This window comes from Ursus arctos, unplaced genomic scaffold, assembly GCF_023065955.2.
Source record: "Ursus arctos isolate Adak ecotype North America unplaced genomic scaffold, UrsArc2.0 scaffold_2, whole genome shotgun sequence".
In the NCBI taxonomy this organism is placed as follows: domain Eukaryota; kingdom Metazoa; phylum Chordata; class Mammalia; order Carnivora; family Ursidae; genus Ursus; species Ursus arctos.
In genome coordinates this window covers 46,099,663-46,123,054 of record NW_026622874.1, presented here as the reverse complement: position 1 = coordinate 46,123,054, position 23,392 = coordinate 46,099,663, and the positions used below count along the sequence as shown (strand labels likewise).

General features: G+C 37.7%; 1 protein-coding gene across 2 annotated transcripts; it reads left to right on the top strand.

Annotated features, from left to right (window-relative positions):
* The first annotated feature begins 2,620 nt into the window (after positions 1 to 2,620).
* RGS1 (regulator of G protein signaling 1) lies at positions 2,621 to 6,499 on the top strand. 2 transcript variants are annotated; one of them, XM_026517353.4, is made up of 5 exons: positions 2,621 to 2,808; positions 3,182 to 3,262; positions 3,680 to 3,741; positions 5,131 to 5,294; positions 6,040 to 6,499. In XM_026517353.4, the coding sequence occupies exons 1-5, from the start codon at positions 2,672 to 2,674 to the stop codon at positions 6,223 to 6,225; spliced, it is 630 nt and encodes a 209-aa protein (XP_026373138.1). In that variant the 5' UTR covers positions 2,621 to 2,671; the 3' UTR covers positions 6,226 to 6,499. The 2 variants fall into 2 exon arrangements, with proteins under 2 accessions (XP_026373138.1, XP_026373136.1); XM_026517351.4 differs by having other exon boundaries at positions 3,677 to 3,741.
* The last annotated feature ends 16,893 nt before the right edge of the window (positions 6,500 to 23,392 follow it).

The window sequence follows — 23,392 nt, the reverse complement described above, 5'->3', positions numbered from 1 at the left end:
ATAATAGCAGACCATTAAAAATAAATGTTAAATTATGTTTTTCTAACATAATGTACCCACGATTATCTAGAGAAATGAGAGGTTACCAGACAAACTAACGTGAACGATGTTGAAGATTTTAACAGAAAAGTAAATATAGACTGAACCACAAGAAATATACAAATGAATGCCCTTCTGTCATCAGTCTTTAAGCCCCATAGAGTTTGTTTGGGTCACTTTCAAAGTGGCTAGCTCATCTCACTAGCTCTCTTTCTGCATCATGTTACCTTTCAAACATCAAATGATGCTTGCACATACTGTGTAATATACATATTCGTGAGTGTATCGTAAGTGAATTTTGAAATATTATAAATGGGATTTCTTCAATTATTTTTTATCTTGATGATAGAATCAAGATAGGAAAAGTAATACTCTCTTCTTCTTGTCAACTTTTCATAAAACCATCAGAAGCCTCTTTGTATAAAATTTATTTTGTCTTTTCAGGGACAAAAACCAAAGCAGATTTACATTAAACTGGACACTATATAGATAAACTCCATAAAAGCTTACATTGCACTAACCCCTCTACCTTCATTAGTGAGTAGTCACCTAATTCATTGGACTTAAGTTTTGTTTGGGGGGTGTTTTTTTGTTTGTTTGTTTTCTTTAAATCCTTAATCTTTTTTTTTATTTTGATAAACTTTTTTTCTTTTTTTATTTAAATTCAATTAATTAACATATAATGTATTACCGGTTTCAGAGGTAGAGGTCAGTGATTCATCACTCTTATATAATACATGTCCTCCTTAATGTCCATCACCCAGTTACCCCATCCCCCACCTCCCTCCTCTCCAACAACCTGTTTCCTATGATTAAGAGTCTCTTATGGTTTGTCTCCCTTTCTGATTTCATCTTATTTTATTTTTCCCTCTCTTCCCCTATGATCCTCTGTTTTGTTTCTTAAATTCCACATATAAGTGAGATCATATGATAATTGTCTTTCTCTGATTGCACTTAGCATAATACCCTCTAGTTCCTTCCATGTTGTTGCAAATGGCAAGATTTCATTTTTGATGGGTGAGTAGTATTCCACACATCACATCTTTTTTATCCATTCATCTGTCGATGGACCTCTGGGTTCCTTCCATAGTTTGATTATTGTGGACATTGCTGCTATAAACATTGGGATGCAGTTGCTCCTTCGGATCACTACATTTATATCTTTGGGCTAAGTACCCAGTAGTGCAATTGCTGGGTCATAAGGTAGCTCTATTTTTAACTTTTTGAGGAACTCCATGCTATTTTCCAGAGTGGCTGCACCAGCTTGCATTCCCACCAACAGTGTAAGAGGGTTCCCCTTTCTCCACATCCTGGTCAACATTTGTCATTTCCTGACTTGTTAATTTCAGCCATCCTGAGTGGTATGAGGTGGTATCTCATTGTGGTTTTATAAATCCTTAATCTTAGTTAAAGCTAGACTGGCTGTCTCCAGAGATACTGACAAAATTTGCAAGACCATCACCTAAGAAGTACACATTATTGGCCTATCCAATTATACTCTCATTTTCAGTTTTCTTTTGATACTGTGTGATTCCCTAGTATCATTATATTTACATATTATATCATATTATTGTGTTAACTCTACTTTTATGTATCTATAGTTTTGTTTAATTTTCCTTTATTCTTATCCTAAGCAGTAATATTAAAAAAAATCACAGTTTGATATATTAATTATATTCCTAGTGAATATTAATATTCATGAGCCTCTTAAAGTTATCTTGTATATCACCAGCAGAAGGTCTGGCATACACCATGGAAAACACTAACATGGAAATTTAATGCCACGGAAGTAAGAGATGGGAGGTGGAATGGGGAAAAGTCCAGATAACCTCTCATAACTCTCTTTCCAACCAGATACATACACAAATAATCAAACAAAAAAGTATTTGTTTACTTTACACTACTTTCTGAAAGAAAAAAAAGAACTCTTTAAAATATTGTGATTAGGGGCATCTGGGTGGATCAGTCGGTTAAGTGTCTGCCTTCGGCTCAGATCATGATCCAGGGTCCTGGGATCGAGCCCCCCCATCAGGCTCTCTGCTCAGCAAGGAGTCTGCTTCTTCCTCTCCCTCTGCCCCTCCCTCTGTTCCTGCTCTCTCTCTCTCTCTTTCTCAAATAAATAAAATCTTTTAAAAATAAATAAATAATAAATTAAAAAATAAAATAAAATATTGCGATCATATGAATTTTATAATCAAGGACTATTCAAAACATCAAGGGGATACATCTCTAATATTGAGTTTCTGTGTGATACAATAAATACACTAAATGAAATATTTTATTGAAATATGCAATCTTCATGAAGAAACAGGCATCCTCTCCAACCAAAGACTGATGCTGCTAATACTTTAGACATGTGGTATATGTGTGTGTGCCTCTGTTTGCTTAATTTTCTTTCTTTCTTTTTAATCAAGTGACCTATTCTCATTTGGTTGAGTTTCAACCACAAGACATCACTGTATGCTTCTTTTTTTCAAGATACACGTCATAACACACCAAGAAAGAGGGAACTTCCAGTGTCTGTGGTAACATCATTTGATAAACAGACTCATTTGAACAGCAAGAGCCTGTTTGCCTTTACTATATAAAGCAGCAGAGACGTTGACGAGCAGATATTTGCCGAGTGAGGACTATGCGAGCAGCAGCCATCTCCACGCCAAGGTTAGACAAAATGCCAGGAATGTTCTTCTCTGCTAATCCAAAGGAATTGAAAGAAACTGATCATTCACTTCTAGATGATAAAACGCATAAAAAGAGGCCAAAGACTTTGTAAGTTCATTCGGTGTCTCACTTTGTGAATTTTGACTTAGATTATCTTTAATGGCAGAAAGATTGAGACGGAATAGAAGAAAATATGAGCATTTAGTTAATTAAATCAGAGAAATTAGCTGTTGTGTATATATATATATGTAAGTTTATTCAGTTGTATTTAAAAAATGACTCATGATAAGGCATTAAATTATGTGGAAATTTTTGCAGACTTTGACTCGTAAAAATTAGCTCAATCTTAATATAGAAAAATGTTGTAACAGCTATTTTTATTATTGCCTTGTTCTTTGGAGAAGTTTGTTTCATGTTTCTTGTACAAATAAAATGTATTAAACTAAAGAAATGCAAATATTCATGTTCGTATCTTTTGTAGTGGAATGGATGTGAAAGCGTACCTGAGATCTATGATCCCACATCTGGAATCTGGAATTAAACCTTCTAAGTCCAAAGACATGTAGGTACACTAGTATTCTGAACTATCATTTTAAGAGCAGCCTATGAATTATCTCTCTATTCTAGGAAGTGATTAATACTGCACATACTAGGCTTTGTCTCTTTTAAGTAACAAGCCACATAAGAGTAGACTACATTAGTACCAATGTAAATTAAGTACAAATATGTGTGTGCATAATTTGCTACTCTGTTAGAGTATATGTATTTAGATTTCTTCACATTTTACTGGCAGATATTTTCATAAATGTAGTAATTCTAAAGGAAGTTTTGTTTCCCTATAGATAAATTTTAAGAAAATGAATAGAACCAGAATCTTAGTTCATGGAGTTATCAAAATATAGAAGCCATTCTGATTTCATGTGTGATTATACACAAAAGAAATATTTTTACTAATTTATGTGAATTTTGTCCCCAGCAGACTCTCTGTTAATGAAGTAATGCAGTGGTCTCAATCTCTGGAAAAACTACTTGCAAACCAAAGTAAGTATGATTAACTACTAAATGGTTTGGGGTTTAGCTCAATACGCTGATTAAATGACTTCATTAAAATATAGTATTGTGGATAGAAGAGTGTGTGAAAAGTTGTATTCCAGTTTTTTCTGTAGTCACTAATAGCTTCAGCATATTATGCCTTATTGTAGTGTCATGTTGACCTAACACTCAGTTCTGTCACTGTCCTTCAGACAAATTTGCAGAGACGATTAGGTATTCCTATGGATCATTACAGGAGCAAAATTTAAAATTATATTGCTAGGGTTCTGAAGTCTCAACTTTAGTTTTTAGAAGTAAACCAAACACCTCAACATGTAAACTGCCATTCTGAAAGCTACCTATAAAATGTATTTTCATAACTGTTGGACGTAAGAAGTAAGATTCATTCAGTCAATTCACTATTTTATTATTCATTTACTCATCTACTCATTCAGCCTACTTTTATGTGTCAGGCATTTTAGAAGCACCAAGGATTCAAAAATAAGGACACCGTACCTTGCTGCCTTGAAGGATGTTGAGAAACGCAATATAGAATTGCATTATATATAACATGATACATGATAACATAGATATGATAAAAAGAATTTTTAAGCAGGGTCTTGTGGGGGAGTTTCTGATAAGAGAAGGTAAAGAATGAAATCAGCTTGCCTTCCCTCATTATGGACATTGCAAGTCTCTTGGGATTACGACCTCACTCAGAGGTCTAGATGAGCAGTGTGGTCTCTCTATCTAGAGGATGAACTTAATCCTCTTCTCCCCACAAACACTGTTAAGAATCCTTGCTGGAGTGGGGCGGTCAAGTAGTTCAATATGGTTCATCCCTCTTATCATCTAACTTAGTTTACAATCCAACCAAACAAATAAATGGTATAGAAAAGGCCCATTTAAAAGCCCCCATAACACCAGCAAATAGAATCAGTACATCAGCACATTTTCTGACTAATATGAATTGGATGGGGAAATTGTATTTGTTAATAATGAACATGATATTAATGACCTTCATCAATGTTTGCTTCCCTAAAATACTCTACAGTCTGGCTAGGAGTTGGTATTTATAAGAAAAGAGATTGTTTTGTAATCACAAGAGCAGAATTTTAATTTAATTAGCAGGTGGAAGCAAAGCACAGTTCTGTAGCCATCACTAAGCAGCTGTGGGACTGTGGACAGGTTCATCTGGCCCCAGATAAACTATCAGTGAAGGAATTTCTGAGGTCTTCCCATCTTTATGAATTATGACACAGCTGTTTCAGTGTTAGCCCTCTCTTACCTTTGAGCCTAGACAACACAATAGTATTTTTCTTGCAAATTTCTTCTTTAAGGTATTCATTTATTGGCTCAATTAATTTAATTATCTCACCCCTCACCCTTTCTTTTTAGTTGGTCAAGATGTCTTCGGAAATTTCCTAAAGTCTGAGTTCAGTGAGGAGAACATTGAGTTCTGGCTGGCTTGTGAAGACTACAAAAAAACAGAGTCTGATCTTTTGCATTGCAAAGCAGAGAAAATATATAAAGTATTTGTGCATTCAGATGCTGCTAAACAAGTGAGTATTATCTTCATTATCATCAGTTTATGTGCAAAGGAACTTAGATACAGAAATAGCATTCAGCAGACATAGCAAGATTAGATCTTTTTTAAGTATCATAATTTCACTGCTAAATATTAGGTATGTTCATATAATTCAGTGCAATAATAATCTAACTTTCTGTATCTGAAGACAGGAGAATGAAAAGATTGATTTTGTAAAATTAGCTAACATGATAGGGATGCGGTAAGGAGTAGCAGTGTTACTAGCCAGAATTGCATGTCAGAATGTCCTTAATGAGTTAGCTCATTTTACATTAGGTTAAAATACAGATTAGTGTAATACATACAATTATAGCAGCAGAAATATTTTCAGTTAGTAGTAGTACCCACCTTCCAGTTAAATATTCTTGCAAAAAATAGCTACACAAATTGTCCTCTCCTATAAATTTTACATGACCACATCACTTTTTCTGATGTGCATGCATCACCTTGTATGGATATTTAAAACTTTCATGTCTGCCTCTTTTTCATCTCCCAACTATACTATAAGCCAAGTTGGAACAAAAATTTTTTGGTGATATTTCTTTTTACCTCCTTCACACCTAGTCTAGAGCTGGTTTAGAGTAAGCATTTAAAAGATAATTGAGCTGAAACAAATGAGGGCTTAATACCATTGTCTTGAGGTGCTTCAACAAACAATCACATCGTAAAATGTGCAATACATTGGAAGTATGTATTAATTAGTGAGTATTTCTTTTTAGATCAATATTGACTTTCGCACTCGAGAATCTACAGCCAAGAAGATTAAAACACCAACCCCCACGTGTTTTGATGAAGCCCAAAAAATTATATATACTCTTATGGAAAAGGACTCCTATCCCAGATTTCTCAAATCGAATATGTACTTAAATCTTCTGAATGAACTTCAGGCGAATAGTCTAAAGTGATCAGTTCCTGGCTGAAGAGCATTGAAGATTGTATCAAGGACAGGAATGTACCAGTTATGGCTCCCTGGGTGAACAACCTGGCCCTTTTAAGTGACTCCACAGGCCCAGGGGAAGAACATACGACTCAAAATGGATTAACACGGAAGTTATCCAGGCTCAGGGTTGAAGGCACATAAGCAAGATCAGACCTGAGAGACAGAAGAAGGAAGGAGATACTGTGGTACTGTCTTAAAAAAAAAAAAAACCGTGGACATATCAGAAAATCCCTCAGAACTGAGAAGGCCGGGTAACTCCAGTTACATAGAAACTGTGAATAAAGGTTTTGAAACCGATTAAAACATGCTATAAGCTTCAAGGTCAACTGACACCTATGCTACATCTTATTATATAGAGATTGTATTGAGCTGCTGCGATGTCTTTAACTTGGATGGGTCTTTGGAAAATATGTGTTTGAAACCACCATTGCTATTATTGATGCTTGCAAGGGTTTTTGGTGTTTTATATTTTTTGTTTGTTTTTGGCTTGAAAAAGATGAAGAAAAGAACAATGTATTTAACTTAAGCTAATGCTCTTAAAACTGGGAAGTCAGAATTTATTTGTAAATTAAATTATCACAGTGTCAGTAATAAATGAGTTTTGTATTAAAAACATATAAAAGAAATTTCTGTGTATGTTTCTTGGCCATTTTTAAAAACTGGTATTTATTCCTCATATTTAACAAAAATTCAAGCAAGGGTCTTCTACTTTCTATCATCTCTTCGACATCTAAAACTATCATGCAACTAATCCTAAATTTATGTATTATATATATCAATCGGCAGAGTTCATTAGTTTTCTCTTTGCTATCACAATGCATAAAAAGCAAACAAATACGCTCTCATATAGTCAAGCTTCAAACTGATGAAAAACTGAAGAAGTCTTTAGAAAGGGGATGGAATAGTTATTTCAAGAAGTAATCTAATTAGCAATCGATATTTTATTGTGATTTAAAGTTTATAAAACTCAATGTTCATAGCAATCCTGTGAAAGTCAAGACTCTCATTAAATCACTAGTTTCCGAATTTAGCTGTCAAAATTACTTAGGATGCTTGAAAAACAACCACCACCACAACAAAACCCCACCTTTTTCAGGGCCCTCTCCCAAACTGACTGAATCAGAATCTTCAAGGGATCACGGATGAAAATCCACATTTTAGAAAGAAACCCCCAGTGACTCTAAAGCGAATTCAGGGCTGGGAACCCAGGGATTAAGGGACAGTCGCGTTGCCTGGGTTCATACACAAAGCTCTGACTACACGACCTGAGCTCGTTCTGCTATGCGACACTGCCCCCTACCGACCAGAATGCATTTCCTAAATCACTCAAGTCTGCAACAGTCCTCTACATGTCAAGTAAATAGGAAAATAAGACGACTATGTAGGGATCACCTACAAAGAGCAGAGAAACAATCAAATGATGCACATTCCAGCACAGCCCATATAGCTGTATCTTCCCGCATTTTATTGAATAATCAGCCATCCACACACCATAGTGAAAGACTATGGATATTCTCATACAGGCTTACCCAATCATCAGGCCCACAGCAAAGGTATGGGGCAATATGTAGATAAGCTTTAAAAGCATTATTCTTGAGTTTCCATGGGATAGAATCCAAGTTGGCTCCACCTTAAGCTTTATTCCCTGGTTTAGCAGGTCATCTAATAAGAGCAGTTTAAGAAGAGAGTACAGTTTTATAATAGTAAAGTCTCCCTTACTCATTCCATCACCGAGTTTGGTCCATCTTCCTTCTCCCATCAGTGAGTGTAGGAGACACATCACCTGCTCTTTCTCTACTAGCACTGCCTCGTAGCTGTCATTGCTTGCTAATTCATGTGATTTGTTTTCCCTCTGCCAGCCTCTTCTCTTCAATCCATCCTCTGAATAGCCACAAACATCACCTTTGGAAACACAGATTTGACCATGTCATTTCTCATGACATATAAAATAAGTTCAAATTTCTCCTTCTGGAATTGAAAACACTCACAGTGAGACTTTGATGGTTTAATTCCCATTGCTCCTCTGTGGGTACTTTCTTACCTTCATGTCATACTGGATTAATTGTCTTTTCTTGAATGAGCCCTGGCCTTCACTATCTCCAGGCCTTTGGTTCATCTCTACAATCCATCTAAAATGCCTTTCCCTACCTTGGTCCAGTTTTCAAAATCCAGCCAATTATTAAAGTCCCGGATAGAATAACTCTTCCACAAAAGTTCGAAAACCTTCCTCCACTACGTAGTTATTTTCACTGTCTAATGGATATGAACTGAGTCCGTATAAACACGAGACACTCTGCTTCTATTTCCAGTACTACTGTCACATTACATAGTCCAGGCCCTTCAGACTGTGAGGCACGAGAACTGCAACTGTCCAATATACACGCTGGTCATAAAATAAATGCTTCTGGTCTTTGTCTTGTTAAGATACCATATTAAAGAGCCATCCAAATTTTGGACAGATGGTCAAAACAAATATCTAAGACACGTCTTCATTAAAAAAATAAAAATAAAAACAGAACAAATTAAAAAAACTTACAAAACTTACAAAATTTTTTTAAAAAGCATAGATTCAAGATATTATAAAATACTTGAAAAGATAACTTTCTTTTCATTTGCATTTTTTACTATGGTATGACTGTCTTATAAGACCATTCACAGGAATGTGATTAGCTCTAGTGACATCTACTATTCAAAGAAATCTAATCCAACTGCTTGATCTGTGTCTCAGCTCACAGCAGTGGCATTCAACAAATGTATGGTTTAAAACTCGTTAATTAAAGGGTCATTTGGGTGGCTCAGGCAGTTAATCATCTGCCTTTAGCTCAGGTCATGATCCTGGGGACCTGGGAGTGAACCTGGCATTGAGCCCCACATCGAGCCCCGCACTGAGCTCCCTGCTCAGTGGGGAGTCTGCTTCTCCCTCTGCCTCTGCCCCTGCTCATGCTCTTTCTCTCTTTCTCAAATAAATAAATAAAATCTTTAAAAATAAATAAATAAAATAAAACTCATTAATTAAAAAATTAAAACAAATTTACTTTTCTCAGATTTATTTTACATTATTTCTAAGATGTGTATCATAGAAAACTAGAAACTTAAGAAGATAGAAATAAGGGTGACATATACCTCATGATGACTAATAACTTTCCCACTTCTCAAGTGAAAAATGTACAATTTCTAAAAAGTTCTTTAACTCCAACTTTTCTTAACAAAAACAGTTATTCAAATAATAATACATTAGACATTGGGTTTGTTCCTCAAGGAAAAGTATTTGCTATTGTCCTATATTTAATATGCATTTTTTACTTGCTATAATATTAGCTGGCTGATTTTTTTCCATTTTTTTTTCCCCACAGGGAAGGCATAATTAGGGTGGATCATGAAGATTAAATAAAACCTAACCAAGGGAGAAGAGAAGTGGGGACACTTCAGTGCAGAGAAGAGTCTGTGAAAGAGTCAGGAAATCAGGGGAAAAAAAAAAAACTGTTCATTAATGGTGATTTATTTAGAGCGGCTGGAAAGAATAAAGGGAAAACTAAAAAGGTAGGTTAGGGCAGATTCTAAGAAGAGATATAGTCCACTCCAAAGAATGTATATTTTATCTTTTATGTGGTAGGTAACCACTGAAATTTTACACAAAAGTGCGAGACATAGCTGGGTTTTTTTTTTTTTTTTGAGTGTCTACTATGAGCCAAGCACCATGCTAGATACACATCACTTGCTTAGTCCACACCGAAACTCTTTGAGGTAAGCACTCTTAACCTAACTTTATTGATCAACAAATACAGAAACAAAAAGTGAAAAAAAAATTATTTAAGTATACATAACTAGTGAGTACCAGACCCAAGATATGAATCCAGGTGCGTATGTTTCCAAAGACCTTCCATTATCTCATGCTTCTTTCTGAACATGATTCCTTTGTGTTTTAAAAGTTAATTCTAGATTTAGTATGGAAGACACTTTCAAAGGAAGCCATCATTGAGGAAGGAAAGCTAAATGTGAACTTAGTTTTATCAGCCCAGCAAAAGAGATCAGGGCTTGAACTAGGGCAGCAATCAAAGCAATGGGAAGAAGAGGGTGAATAGACAAAACTTGGTTAACAATATGCTGTGATAAATGAGAGAGAAATGTAGGATACCTTTGGGTTGTCTAGCCCACAACCTCAATGTTACAGCAAATTCCCTTCTGTCTATAAACATGTTCTCTTTAAGGCCTTTAGTTACAAATGTGCATTAAATAACTTGGAAATAGAAAATGGGAGCATTGGAGGAAGATTGAAGCATATGATTTTAAGAAGTTCCACAGGCAAAATAAATTGTGTAGTACTTTCAATAGATAACAGCTTATTCTTAATTAACCTACACATGTTTTCCCCTGAAGCTCACCTTTCAAAACAGAGCCTTGCGAGTCATCATCCAGGCTGAGAACAAAAACCAAGAACCAAAGAGACTCAACACATTTGCAAGCAATTGCTCTAAGGTTGAGAGCACCTTTCAAAGACCGGAGACAAAACCAAAGTCTAGGATTCAGGCCAAGAGACAGGCAAAGCAGTTGTCAAATACAAACAGAAGCCGCCACGGGGATCAGGGACACCAGACAACACAGATGTTGGTGACGAAATAGACTCTGGGGCAGGAATTCTGCCTCCTTATATGGAAGGCCTGGCCATTAACTTGACGGTGGGTCTATGTGACGGGTGGAATGTTCTAGTGTTCGCTTCTCGTCAACAGAGGTAAACAAGAGGACTGGAGGCCTGCAGTTAGTTGGTCACTCTCTCTCTATTTCAATCATTCTTACCTCCACTTTTCAAAACAGGTGAAGTTATTTTTACCCATTATTTCTGGATAGAGAAAAAGAAAAACAGGAATTTGGGAGCTCTCAGATATTCTCTTATCTCCCCCAACTCTCTGTTGCTATTCTAGTCAAACATGGTGAAAAATTCAGTGGGTTTGGATTAAATCAGTAAAATCCATATGTTTTCCACTTGTCTTTTATACTCTGTCTTAAAAATCTCAGCTTGCATTAGCCCTAAAACAGATTGTATTCTAGCCTATTATTGTTTTTTTTCCCTTAAATCTGCCTGTTAATTCGGTATTTACAAATGATACATTGTATAGGTAGAACATGTCCCCATGTTAAGAATTGAATAAGATACTTCCAAGAATGTTTTTTTTTTTTTGGCACAATTTTGACTAGAATGATTACAATTCATACCATCTATGGGGGTAAAGGTGTCAAAACAGAGGGGAAGAAACACAAAATATCCCTTACTCAGTGGTTTTTAAATACAGAAATCTAGAAATCTAGGCTCAACTATAAACTTCTAGAAAAGAGTCTAGATTATTGCTCCCTTAATAAATTCATCAATTAACAACACTTGCTATATGCCATAAGCCATACCAGGTGACAGGGAAGCAGAGATGAGTAAGACAGAGCTCTTAATTCCTGAGAGGCTAGTGCAAAAAGCAAGAAAAAGAGCAAAAAGTAATTATAGTGAAATGGACCATGCATTATAAGAGAGGGGTAGGGGAGAAACAATTAAGATTGTGTGATAGTTGACCTCCCCAGTGGCTCTCTCCGGGTCTCTGGTGAAAAGCCAAATGGGACTGGTGGCCTTTCACCTCCCTAATGGGAGAAGTTGTGTGGTGCCAACTTTCTAAAAGGTCATCAGGTGCTATCAACACCTTATATAACTCCCCTGGGCATACAAGTTACATCAAGTTTATCTCCTTTAGCAAATTCTCTCTATTATCACTAACTTATTTGGGTGCTATCTACTCCCTTCCAAAGTTCCTAATAAAAAGGCAGCAGTGAGGGCAAATTATACCTGCCTCTTCTTGAGATGCTACAAGGCTAATATATCTTGCTGCTTCTCCTTCTTGCACCTGTGGAATTCATGGAGTTTATCCCAGCTCAATAGACAGGAACAGTGTGCTATGAGAACTCAGAGATGGGAGTAGTAATTCTATCCTGGAGGAAGGACATAGCTCTAGAGAAAGGATGAGTGCACAACAAAATGTGGATTAAATTCAAAGTAACCCAAGTAACTTTCTGAACTGCTATGTCATCGATTAATTGCCAGTTCTATAACTCACAAATAAATGTAAATTCTGGCTTTATTGGGTTCCAAAAGGGTAGAATAAGTCTGTCCTACTAATTACTAATATTATTTACTCACATCAACATTGTTTTACTTTAGCTGTTATTGTCCAAAAATAATGATTTCTTTTTCTCTTCCATTTTAGAAGGTTGTGATAGAGACTGCCTACATACCCACTAATCTTAGGCCCTCGCCCTGGGCATCAGGAAGATGACATCCCAATTCCTCTGACAGTGAGTGGCAAATATAGAACCTTCTCCGAATATTTCCATTAAGTCAATAGTTGACTGGATATTTACTCCTCAGCAGCTGTTTTATTTGAATTTGGTATTTTGCCTTGAATTGCAACTTGATATATTACCTTAAATTATTAGGGCCACAAAACTGAGTTCTCACCAGTGAGCAGAAGGGATAGGCAAAAGTTGCAGGGCTGGCAATAAAACACTCTGTCTCTCTTTTCTCCGTGTACACTGCTAGAAGCAAAGGACTCTGACATTGCAAAGCTACATGCACGAATCACCAGACCCAGGATAGTCATGGTACCCACACCAGCATTCGGGTGAATGAAAAATAAAAGCCTCTGAGATTTGGGAATTATTTGTTAGAGTAACAAGGGAGTTTTATCCTGATGAATGCAAAGACACTGATATGCATATAGTGTTTCCTTCAAAAAGAAACAATTCCTTATTTCATCTCTAAACATATTTGGAGACATCCTGGGAAAAAAGAGGGTAATTTCTCTGTCACAACTCAGTATTATTTCGCTCCCACATTAGGCAGAGGTTATCTCTCTGACCTTGTGATTTTCTGTGAGATAGAGCTGCCTGGAACAGGGGATGTACGCTATGGATGAGAACAATATGTGAAAAGTTTATTTCAGATGTAACTTAGAATAGAAAATGCCAAAAACAACACAAAAAGGGAGGTGAGGGCTAAGAAGCAGGAAAAGAATAAGTGATGGAAAATTTTGCAGCTGATAAAAACATTAAGTGGAAATAAGTTGGCCATGCAATGTGTATTTTCCACTCACTCGTTTTGACTCAGTTTAGGCTACATACCATGTTGATATAAACACTTGGAGGTTTAAACAGGCTAATCACCAAGTAAAAGTCAGAATTCCAAGAATATGTGGTGTGCAGCCCTGGAAAGCACGTCTGTGGTTAAGCTGGGATTCAGACAGGAAGCATGAATTCAGAGCATCCAGGAAAACGACAGGGGCGAACTTACGGGGGCCAATTTTCCTGAGAGACCAAAGAACTACCAATGAAAAAATTCATCCTAAAAGATGATTTACAAACTTGGCCTAAAAATAGTGGGAGGAGGTGGAGAAAATGGACTACTTTACGTATGGTAGGAGGCTGCCCTTTGATGCAGGTCCAAAATCTGAGGGAGAGGAGAGAGCAATAAAAGAGTGATAAACACAAAAAGGACAATTTCCTTGAGCATTCTGTAGATCTTCGAGAACACATAGGAACAGGGTATCAGTCAAGTGATGGTGAAGCACTCTTCCCGTTGGGAGTTAGGATTAGAGCCCTGACAGGACAGAGCACACTGGATTGAGAACCAGAACACTCCAAATAGAGAAAGGTGAAGAACTGGGAGAGGATGTGCTGCCCCAGTATATATTACCCCCATTGTGAGCAGACACTTATGTCAGCCTAATATCTTATGTAGGTGTGGGGGTCTTGAAAGGGGGTCTCTTTGAAGGGGAATAAGGTCCTTTCAACCCACCCAGGCTCTGATTATTTGAGAAATAATGTAAAACAATTAAGGTGGAGACCAAGATATTACTGATACAGCTAGGTCAGAGAACAGAGCCTTGGGAGAGAGCCAAAGGGGTCTGCTAATTTAACCTCAGAATTAGACCAACTTGCTACCCAGTTGCAGGCAGTGTCAGACAGAGGCACAATTTCTATACAATGGGTGGCATATGTGGGGAACAAATGTCCAGGTGTCTTTTCTCAATTAGGGCAGGTTTGAAGAGTCAGTCTAGTGCAGAGCTCCTGGCTTATAACTGGGCTTAATCGTGTTTGAATGTCTGCTCATAAGGAGCTGGGTTCTATCAGACCACCAAACTACAAAATCAGGTGGGCCCACAGCAATCCACCAAGAGATGGAAATGGTAAATGCAGGCCTAAATATGAGCAGGTCTTATATGTGCCCTGTGGCAGCTTAGGGCTCTCTTATGACTAATGATGTAGGATGAAAAGCAGCAAGTTTGTGTTGGAATGGTATGTAGGTACAGGCTAAAGATGAACTGCTACTGAAATGCCATTCTGCTAAGGGCTTAAAAGAGAGTAGCGAGGGAAAATCCTCCCAGTGGCAGAGTTTAGAGCGAGGCACCTGGTCATCTACTTCGTATGCAAAGAAAAGTGACCTGAGGTTAGAATAGACATTGACTTATGGACAGTAGAGAATGGCTTGGCTAGAGGATTGGGGCCTAGAAGGAGAATGATTAGAAAATTGAGAATAAGGGGCGCCTGGGTGGCACAGCGGTTAAGCATCTGCCTTCGGCTCAGGGCGTGATCCCGGCATTATGGGATCGAGCCCCACATCAGGCTCCTCCGCTATGAGCCTGCTTCTTCCTCTCCCACTCCCCCTGCTTGTGTTCCCTCTCTCGCTGGCTGTCTCTATCTCTGTCAAATAAATAAATAAAATCTTAAAAAAAAAAAAAAGAAAATTGAGAATAAGAAAGTTTAGGGGAGATGCATATGGGGAGACCTACCAGAGTGTTCAAAAGTATGAGGTCTTTGTACTACATGGTCACAATCAGCAGAGATTATTGCCCACATAAAAAGCATAAAGATCCAAGTAGACAGAATAGCTGTACCAGTTGACCTCAGCCAGCCTGTCATCAGCCAGCTCACCAACAGAATAGCTAGCAATGGTGGCAGAGACAGATATGCATTGGCCCAAAAGAATGGACTCCCACTCATGAAGGCTGATCTAGTTACTGTCCTTGCCAAAGTCCAACCATCAAGAAAAAGAGATCAATACTGAGCAAATGATATGGTATCCTATCTCGAAGATGCCAACCAATCATTTCATGGCAAGTTGATTCCACTGGACTCCTTTCACCCTGAAAGAAGTGATTCATCTTTACTTGAATCGACAAATATCATCTGGGTTGTAGGTTTGCCTTTCCTACCAAGAGGGTCTTAGCCAGCCACACTCTAGGAGGGCTTAGATTTTTGCCTGTAGTTTTTGATTCACCAGACTGGATCCTGTATCACATCAAACCAAGGAACCTACTTCACAGCAAAGGTGGTAGAGCAGTAGGCACATGGTTATGGGATCCATCACACGCCAGATGCTGCCAGCCTGATGGAACAATGGAATCATCTTGTGATGGCACAGTTGAGGCATCATCTTGACATGATACCCTTTAAGGAAGTCATGTCATCTTCTAGAATAAAGAATACACTCTTAATTAATGACCATTATATGGTACTATGCCCACAATATGTAGAATACATGGGCCTGGGTACCAAAGGGTCAGAGTAGGAGTGACCCCATTTGCTATCATTCTGTGACTTTGATCCCAGAAGATGAACGCTTCCATCAAGAGTCAAACCAGAGTCATATTAAATTTGAAATCACAGGCACCTATTGCTTTCCCCGAGCTCCTTGTACCAAAAGACCACCAAGCAAAGAAAGGAGTCATCATCCTAGCAGAGGTAACTGATCTTCATTATTAAGAAAAAATAGGGCTACTGTTACAGATGAAGGATAAGGAAGAATATCTGGGGTACTCAGATGATCCCATGGGACATCTCCTGATACTTGAACAGTACAGGGACAAGGGCAGCAGCCCAGGGATGGGCATCGTGACCAGGGAATCAAACCCCTGAACAATGAAAATCTGGATCACCCCACCACATAAGCCATAATACCAGCAAAAGTGCTCTCTCAAGGTGAGAGGAACCTAGAATGGCTAACAGAAGAGAAAAATAATGAGGATCAGCTGTGGCCTCTAGACCAAATGTAGTGATAGTGTTGGTGGTGTACTTCAACACACTGACATTCCTCTAACAAATTCTCCCCAGGAAAGAGTCCTTCCAGAACCCTATAGCAGCTGTTTATGGATACAGGTGAACACACTATATGAAGCAATTATATCTGGGTGGTGCAAGGGGTAGACCTCAATAGATAAGCCCTACTGGACTGCAGGACACCGTCCATCTTTGGAACTGAAGTGCTGTCTCTCCCAGTAGCTGAGCTGAGGCTACTGACAGCTCACTGATAAGTTTCTCTCCAGGAATTTCCCTTGTCCTAAGAAAGCTGCCTCACCAGGTTTACAACCCCTCTTTGGGAGCAACCTGGAGCCAATGACTAGTCAGTGCAGGGTCCACAAATCTGGCCCCCCTGCTTCAACTAGGTCAAACACGAAGGGCTATTCCACCTCCAAAACTCTTGCTAGAATCATCTGAGACCTCTGATGCAGCTACATCATATACTTGTTTAAGATTTATAGTCCATCTACTTCCAGAAAAGCAGTTGTATCAGATTATAAAATTAGCATATTATATAAAAGAATAAATTACAATGAAATAAGGCAAAACTAAAGGATATATTGTTAATTGTTTACAACAAAATTATTAAGGTTATTCTTCAAATAAAGGTACTGGTGTAGCTGCTATGATCATCCAGACACATATTATGCCATCAGTATGATTACTGTTTGATCTAGCAGGTGGTATGTGCAGAAGTAAAATATGAAGATGAAAACCCCTCACAGTATTCATAGCTATAACATATATCATTTCCTTGATTCCAGAACAGCACCATGAGATAGAAAGAACTGTTACTATTCCTATATTATAGATAGTAAATCGAAGTTCAACAAGGTACAGTGATATACCCAACCAGTGGTAGAATTACTTTTTAATTTAAATTCAATTATTTTCTTTTACAGCATTATGATAAATACTTGTTTGGATGATGGCATCATGCATATAGATGATATATTTTCTTAGTCATCTTCAAAAAGCCTCTGGAAACATTGATTTTATATCATTTAACCATTTTGAGAATTTGCTTCATCTTGCTTGGTATCCTGCATTATTTGAAATAAATATTTTTAAAATATTCAATGTCTCTGGGTTACACTAAATACTATCTGCTAACTGGATCTTTCAAGCTTTATAACATTAGAATGACAACTTGGTCATTTGCTGACTCACTCCCTAGGTATTTCCACTATTATGAAATTGCTACTTCATGAAAGGATGTTTGCTTAATAGTAATCAACTGTAAAAATAAAGAAAGCAGAATTTTATTTTTCAAAAGATTAGATTCTAAGTGTAGGTTTTTGACAAAGAACCCTGCCATGGTCAGTGAATCACCAAACGGAGAAGGTTCACTTGACTTCCCAAAAGAAGGAAAAGAAATAGAAAAGAAGAAAAGAAAAGAAACAGCAAGAGGATTGCTTATTCTGGAACTGAGCTAAGGAGAAGTATAAATGTGTTAATCTGAGGTAGGGAGAGTTACCAGAGGGAGTAGCTGACCAGTGGGTCACTGCTGACAGGGAGATGAGATTACTTCCCTTGAATAATTGAGGGCACTTACTTGTAAGACAGGCTAAGGATCAGAACTGGAGAGTCAACGCAAAGAGGCAAAAAAAAAAAAAAAAATTAAAACTACTGCTGAGCAGGACAGAGAACTGGACCAGGATTGTGGGAAACACCAGAAAGGGGACACGTGATGAGTTTTGTGAAGTGCTATCTCCCACCCAGGAGCCATCTTGAGATGTAAAGTTATAGACACAGAACACTTCAAGCTTCCTTGTATCTCACTGGTCAAGGCTTTGTGGTGAAGTTTGTCAAAGTGTAGAACTTTTTTTTATAGTATCCCACTATTTGTAGTAACTATTGGTAATAGAAGCAATTGTCTGGTTGACTTAGTTTATCCAATCTTTTCCTTATAAAAAGCCATTTGTATTTGCAACATACCCCCAAATGGTCCATCTGCTAGTCTTCTAGCTACCTGGACATTTCATTTCAGTCCAAAAAGATAATAAAGTATCTCCTTAATAAACCTTACAATTTCTTACCATGTGCTTTTATTTCTTTAATAAACTTTATTAATGAGCCAAATTCAATGTTAGTCCCAGAATATTGTGTTAAGGGATTTGGGGGTAGCCCAAATTCATATAGAATAACTTCACTCTCTCTATTTGCCACCCTCTTATCGTTCCCTCAAAATCCAGCTATAATATCTTCCCCATAAAGCCCTTTGGAACAATAAAAATTGCAGTTATCTTCTGAATTCCTATATTGTTTTCCAGCCCCTAGCTTCTCTAGGGAATTAACTGTACAGGGACTTATTTTATGTCCCTTCTATTCTTAACTTAAGCTGGTACTTTTTCTGAGTTTCTATCTACTATGGGAGCTCCTAGAAGGAAAGGTCCATGGGTTAATTTTTTTTTTAATTTCCTAAGCATGTAGCATACATTTTCAATAATAACTATTTATAACTATATTTTACTTTGAAAATATTCTTGAGAAATCCTAGTTGTTTAATTGATATATCCAACCTTGCAGGGTAAAAATAAGGAAACATTTATAAAAGTAATTAGTACGTTAAGTTACTTTTTTTAAAAAAAAGGAAAGGAAAAATTATAATAGTGGTGGAAAACATTGGATGTTCAGCTGAATCGTTTTTCTCTTCCTGAACAGTCAGGTGTGTCATGCTCACTTCTCAAAGGGGGCTGTGAGTGGAGGTGATGTGTTCCACTGATACCCAAGGCCATAAGGCAGTGGGTAGGACACCTCCACACTTTATTCCACTTCCTGCTAGCTGGGACTAGATGCACACCCACCCAGCTCTAAGTATGCAGATGATGACAATGCCTCAGAGGAGAGCAGAGCTACCCTTGTAGCTTGGGTCCCTGAATGACATTGGGAAGTAGGAGATATCTGCCTGCTCTATTACTTGAGGGAGATGTTTCAGATTGCCTTTGGAGTCTCTTTGTTATAACCTTTCACGTAGCTAACACAGTAATATATTTATTATTATGGTATTTAAATGTCAGGTGAACAATGGTATTTAACTCTTTGGGCCTCCAGGTTGGGCATGGGTTAAAGTCCCAGAGCTGCCCTAGCACCCTTGAAAATGGATGTCTTCAAGCATTTACCACAATGATAGGGATAAGTTTTTTCTTCTTTTTTTAAAGATGTGCACAATGATGTGATAAGGTTAAAAATGTATTAACTTAGAGTTTTCTGAACATGTTCCCAAAATTTTTAAACTTCTTCCTTAAGATGACTCTCCATTTTTATACTTTATATTCCTACACACCATCCTCAGTGACATGCATGTGGCCTCATACCAGACGTTGGAGATATTAAAACAAACAAAAATACTAACTGAAAGCTATTTCCCCCCTTTATCTTCATCCTTGCTTTTTTCCTTTTTTATGTGTTAGCCATAAGCAACAAGACAGATTTTTCTTTTCACTAAAATTGGAAGTTAAAGGACTCTCCACCACTCAGTTACCCTTCTAACAAGCTTCATGGAAACTACGCCAAGGGAGATTTTTGTGACTCTTCCTGCGGTCAGGATTCAGGCCCTTCCTTTCACATTCTTTCTGCTTCTTATGGCTCAGAGCCTTTGTCTCTCTCCTGTGGTTTCTGTTTCTATCCCTGGGTATTTGTTCATCAAGTTTCTGAGGTGGGATGGTGCTATATTTCCACTAGGTTCTCTTTCAAAAATGAATCTTCTTGGCTTGAATTACTTTATTTTTCCACTTATAAAAATGAACCCATGTCCCAGCCTCTATAACATAATTACAACAGAAAAAATTTCCAATTATAGCAGTTCAAATTTATTCCAGGAAAATATCTGACTAAAATAACTACTCACATGCCCCAAAAGCTGAATTCATGCTTTTAGGTGTATCATAAAAGAGATGTCATTGGGGTGCCTGGGTGGCTCAGTCAGTTGAGCATCCGACTCTTGGTTTCAGCTCAGGTCATGATCTCATGGGCCATGGGATCAAGCTTGGCATCCCATCTGGCCCCATGCTCAGCAGGGAGCCTGCTTGGGGATTCTCTCCCTCTGCCCCTCTCAATCACTCACTCTCTTTCTCTCTCTCTCTCTCAAATAGATAAATAAGCAAAATCTGAAGAGAAGAAAGAAAGAAAGAAAGAAAGGGAAAGAAAGAAAGAAAGAAAGAAAGAAAGAAAGAAAGAAAGAAGAAAGAAAGAAAGAAAGAAAGAAAGAAAGAAAGAAAGAAAGAAAGGGAAAGAAAGAAAAAAACATCATTGACAAAATGGGTCATCTTCCTTTAATACCCTGGGGTCCAAATTTGGAGAATATTTGCAAAAATCTCTGAGGGCTCCTGAGCATCCAGAAAGATCATTACTCAGTCAACAAGGACCTATTAAGTGTCTATGCCACCCCAGTAGTGTCTGAGAAGAAGTCATGAGACGAGAAAGCAATATAAGTGGGCTTTCTGTCTAGCTAAGAACTCTCTCATCTGCTCTATGGGAGGGTAACAAAAACCCACACTATTTATCCCATTGTCTGGAATCATAAAATGTCAGATATAGTATTGTCTGACTCCTCCTATCCATAGATTTCAAAGCCCCAATGCAAAAAGATTAAGTGACCCATGTAATAAAGTCACAAAGTTAAAAACCCACAAGTAAATAGTGCGCTAGAGCCAGTCTCAGAGCTGAGAATTTTATACTGTCCCCTGCTGATTACCTCACTAAAGCTGGTACCTATGATTGTAATGTGGTGATATTTAGTAATATTTCAATGATACAATGCCAGGCTGTTCTCTGTTTTAATTAAATGCATTAGAACAGGGCAGTTACCCTGCACAGAATTACACATAAGTAACAAATCCAGGGCTTATAAATCTTCTCAAGATGAAACAGAAAGTGCCAATAACACTGTATGAATATTTTGCTGAACAATTACTTGTGGAGCCTCTAGTGTGTGTCCAGCCAATGACTCCTCTGCACACCAGTACCAGGTAAATTATCTTATCTTGACTCCACATAATGACCGCAAATAGCCAGCTTGCTGATCCACCACCACTTACATACTCCCCATTATCTCACAGTCTGGTAGTGCAAATTTGGTCAGCTATTATCCTCAAAGCTGTAAAACAGCAAAATTTCACTTGATACTTCTGAGAAAATTACTGCCAGTAATTTGAATGTTACAATAGACTGAATAAATTGAGAAAAATTTCTCTTCCCTCATCTTTATTCACCCTTCTATCATTTCTCACCTTTCTCTACACCTGCCTTATCCTTAACCAATAAGGATTTTGATTCTTTAGAAAAGAGTTCTCCATTGTTCCACTGTTGAAGTGTCCATCTCCTGTGCACATAAGAATTATTTGTTTTTCAAAGTGATGTGTGTTGCCCACGCCAAACATTGTCAGTGAAAAGTTGTCCAAACCCTCTTTTGTGACGCCTCTGTATCCAAAACACAAGCTTATCACAGCACTGACAACATGCATTTGCATAATTTATTTAATGACAGTCATTGGACTGTAATGTCTTTGAAGTCAAAATGTCTAATTTAGTTTTGCATCTCGGTTCCCCCTTAGTCCTGACAAATACACACGTTTGCTAAATGAATGAAAATATCTTCCAATCTATCAATTGCCTCAAACAACAGTGTTCATAATTATACTCTGTGTAGGGAATATAGGAGTTAGGAGGAGAAACACAAAATGGTCCCTACAGGCAGCTGAAAGAGAAGAGAAATGGAAAGAACTTTCTGCTTTAGTTAAGAATTTTCTCCTTTGGTTCAGGAGCAGCTTTCCATAGAACAGAAAATATTGCAGTCTTTACCAGGATAGTGTATGTTTTCTGGATGAAAGTCTTCTTTCTAGGTTGCATTATTTCCATCACTTGCAATAAATATTTGCCCTGTTCATTAGGCAGTCTTTGTGTTGGATACCTAATTGTTCTTCATGATAATTATAGTGTATCTGATAAAAAGTCAGTGTTTTCCTTAGGATAGGTTAGAAGGTAAGGGTACAGGTGTCAGAATGAATACAGGAAGGGAAAGAAGTCCTCTGTAAGAAAGGGGACAAGGTTGCTGTAACTGCTCCTCAAAGTAAGTGATAGCTATACATGCAGAAAAGACAAATAGGAGAAAGGAAAGAGAAGGTCCAGAAACAGAGAGAGGGCCAGAGAGGAGGTGGTGAGGTCACAGAGCATATTGGATATTTATTGTTTTATTTGAGGTTGACTTATTATGATATAAATCCCTTCATTTTACCCAATTCTGCAGACACAATACACACATTTTGTTTTTTTCCTCAGTAACATCTGCTTACTTACCTAATAAATGCTTTGTGTGAATGAAGACATTTTTTAAAAATATTTTATTTATTTATTTGACAGAGAGAGACAACCAGAGAGAGAGGGAACACAAGCAGGGGGAGTGGGAGAGGAAGAAGCAGGCTCCCAGCAGAGGAGCCCGATATGGGGCTTGATCCCAGGACTCCGGGATCACACCCTGAGCTGAAGGCAGATGCTTAACGACTGAGCCACGCAGGTGCCCCCTGAATGAAGACATTTTTTGTTGTTGCTACTAATAAAGTTAAGGAGGAGTCTTCTCTTGTCTGTGTGGAGGGGCTAAAGAATAAACAAAGCGTATCATTAAAGAAACAGGAAGCCCTGGAAACTATGAAATTTAAGATCTCCAATTTCCCTTTGCTCCCAGAATTGACGGAAAAATTGGTATGGTTTTCGGACTACACAGGCTATAAAATTCGAGTTTCAGAGACATTTTTACTGAGAACTTGAGAGGGAAAGAAAGCTCCAAAACAAGTGTGATTTGCACATGGTTTCTGAGAATGAACTCTCTCATGTAAACTGAAATAAAACTGCTAAAAGATGGTTTCACGGAAATATAGAGATTAATGCACAGAAATTTTACTAAATGAGACTTGGAACTAGTCTTGACTTGAGATAACAAACCTGTACGCATCCTCACACTGAAAGGTAGTTTGAAAATGTGGCTAAGAAAAGTTGAAGTTTTTGGTTGATTTACAGGAAACTGT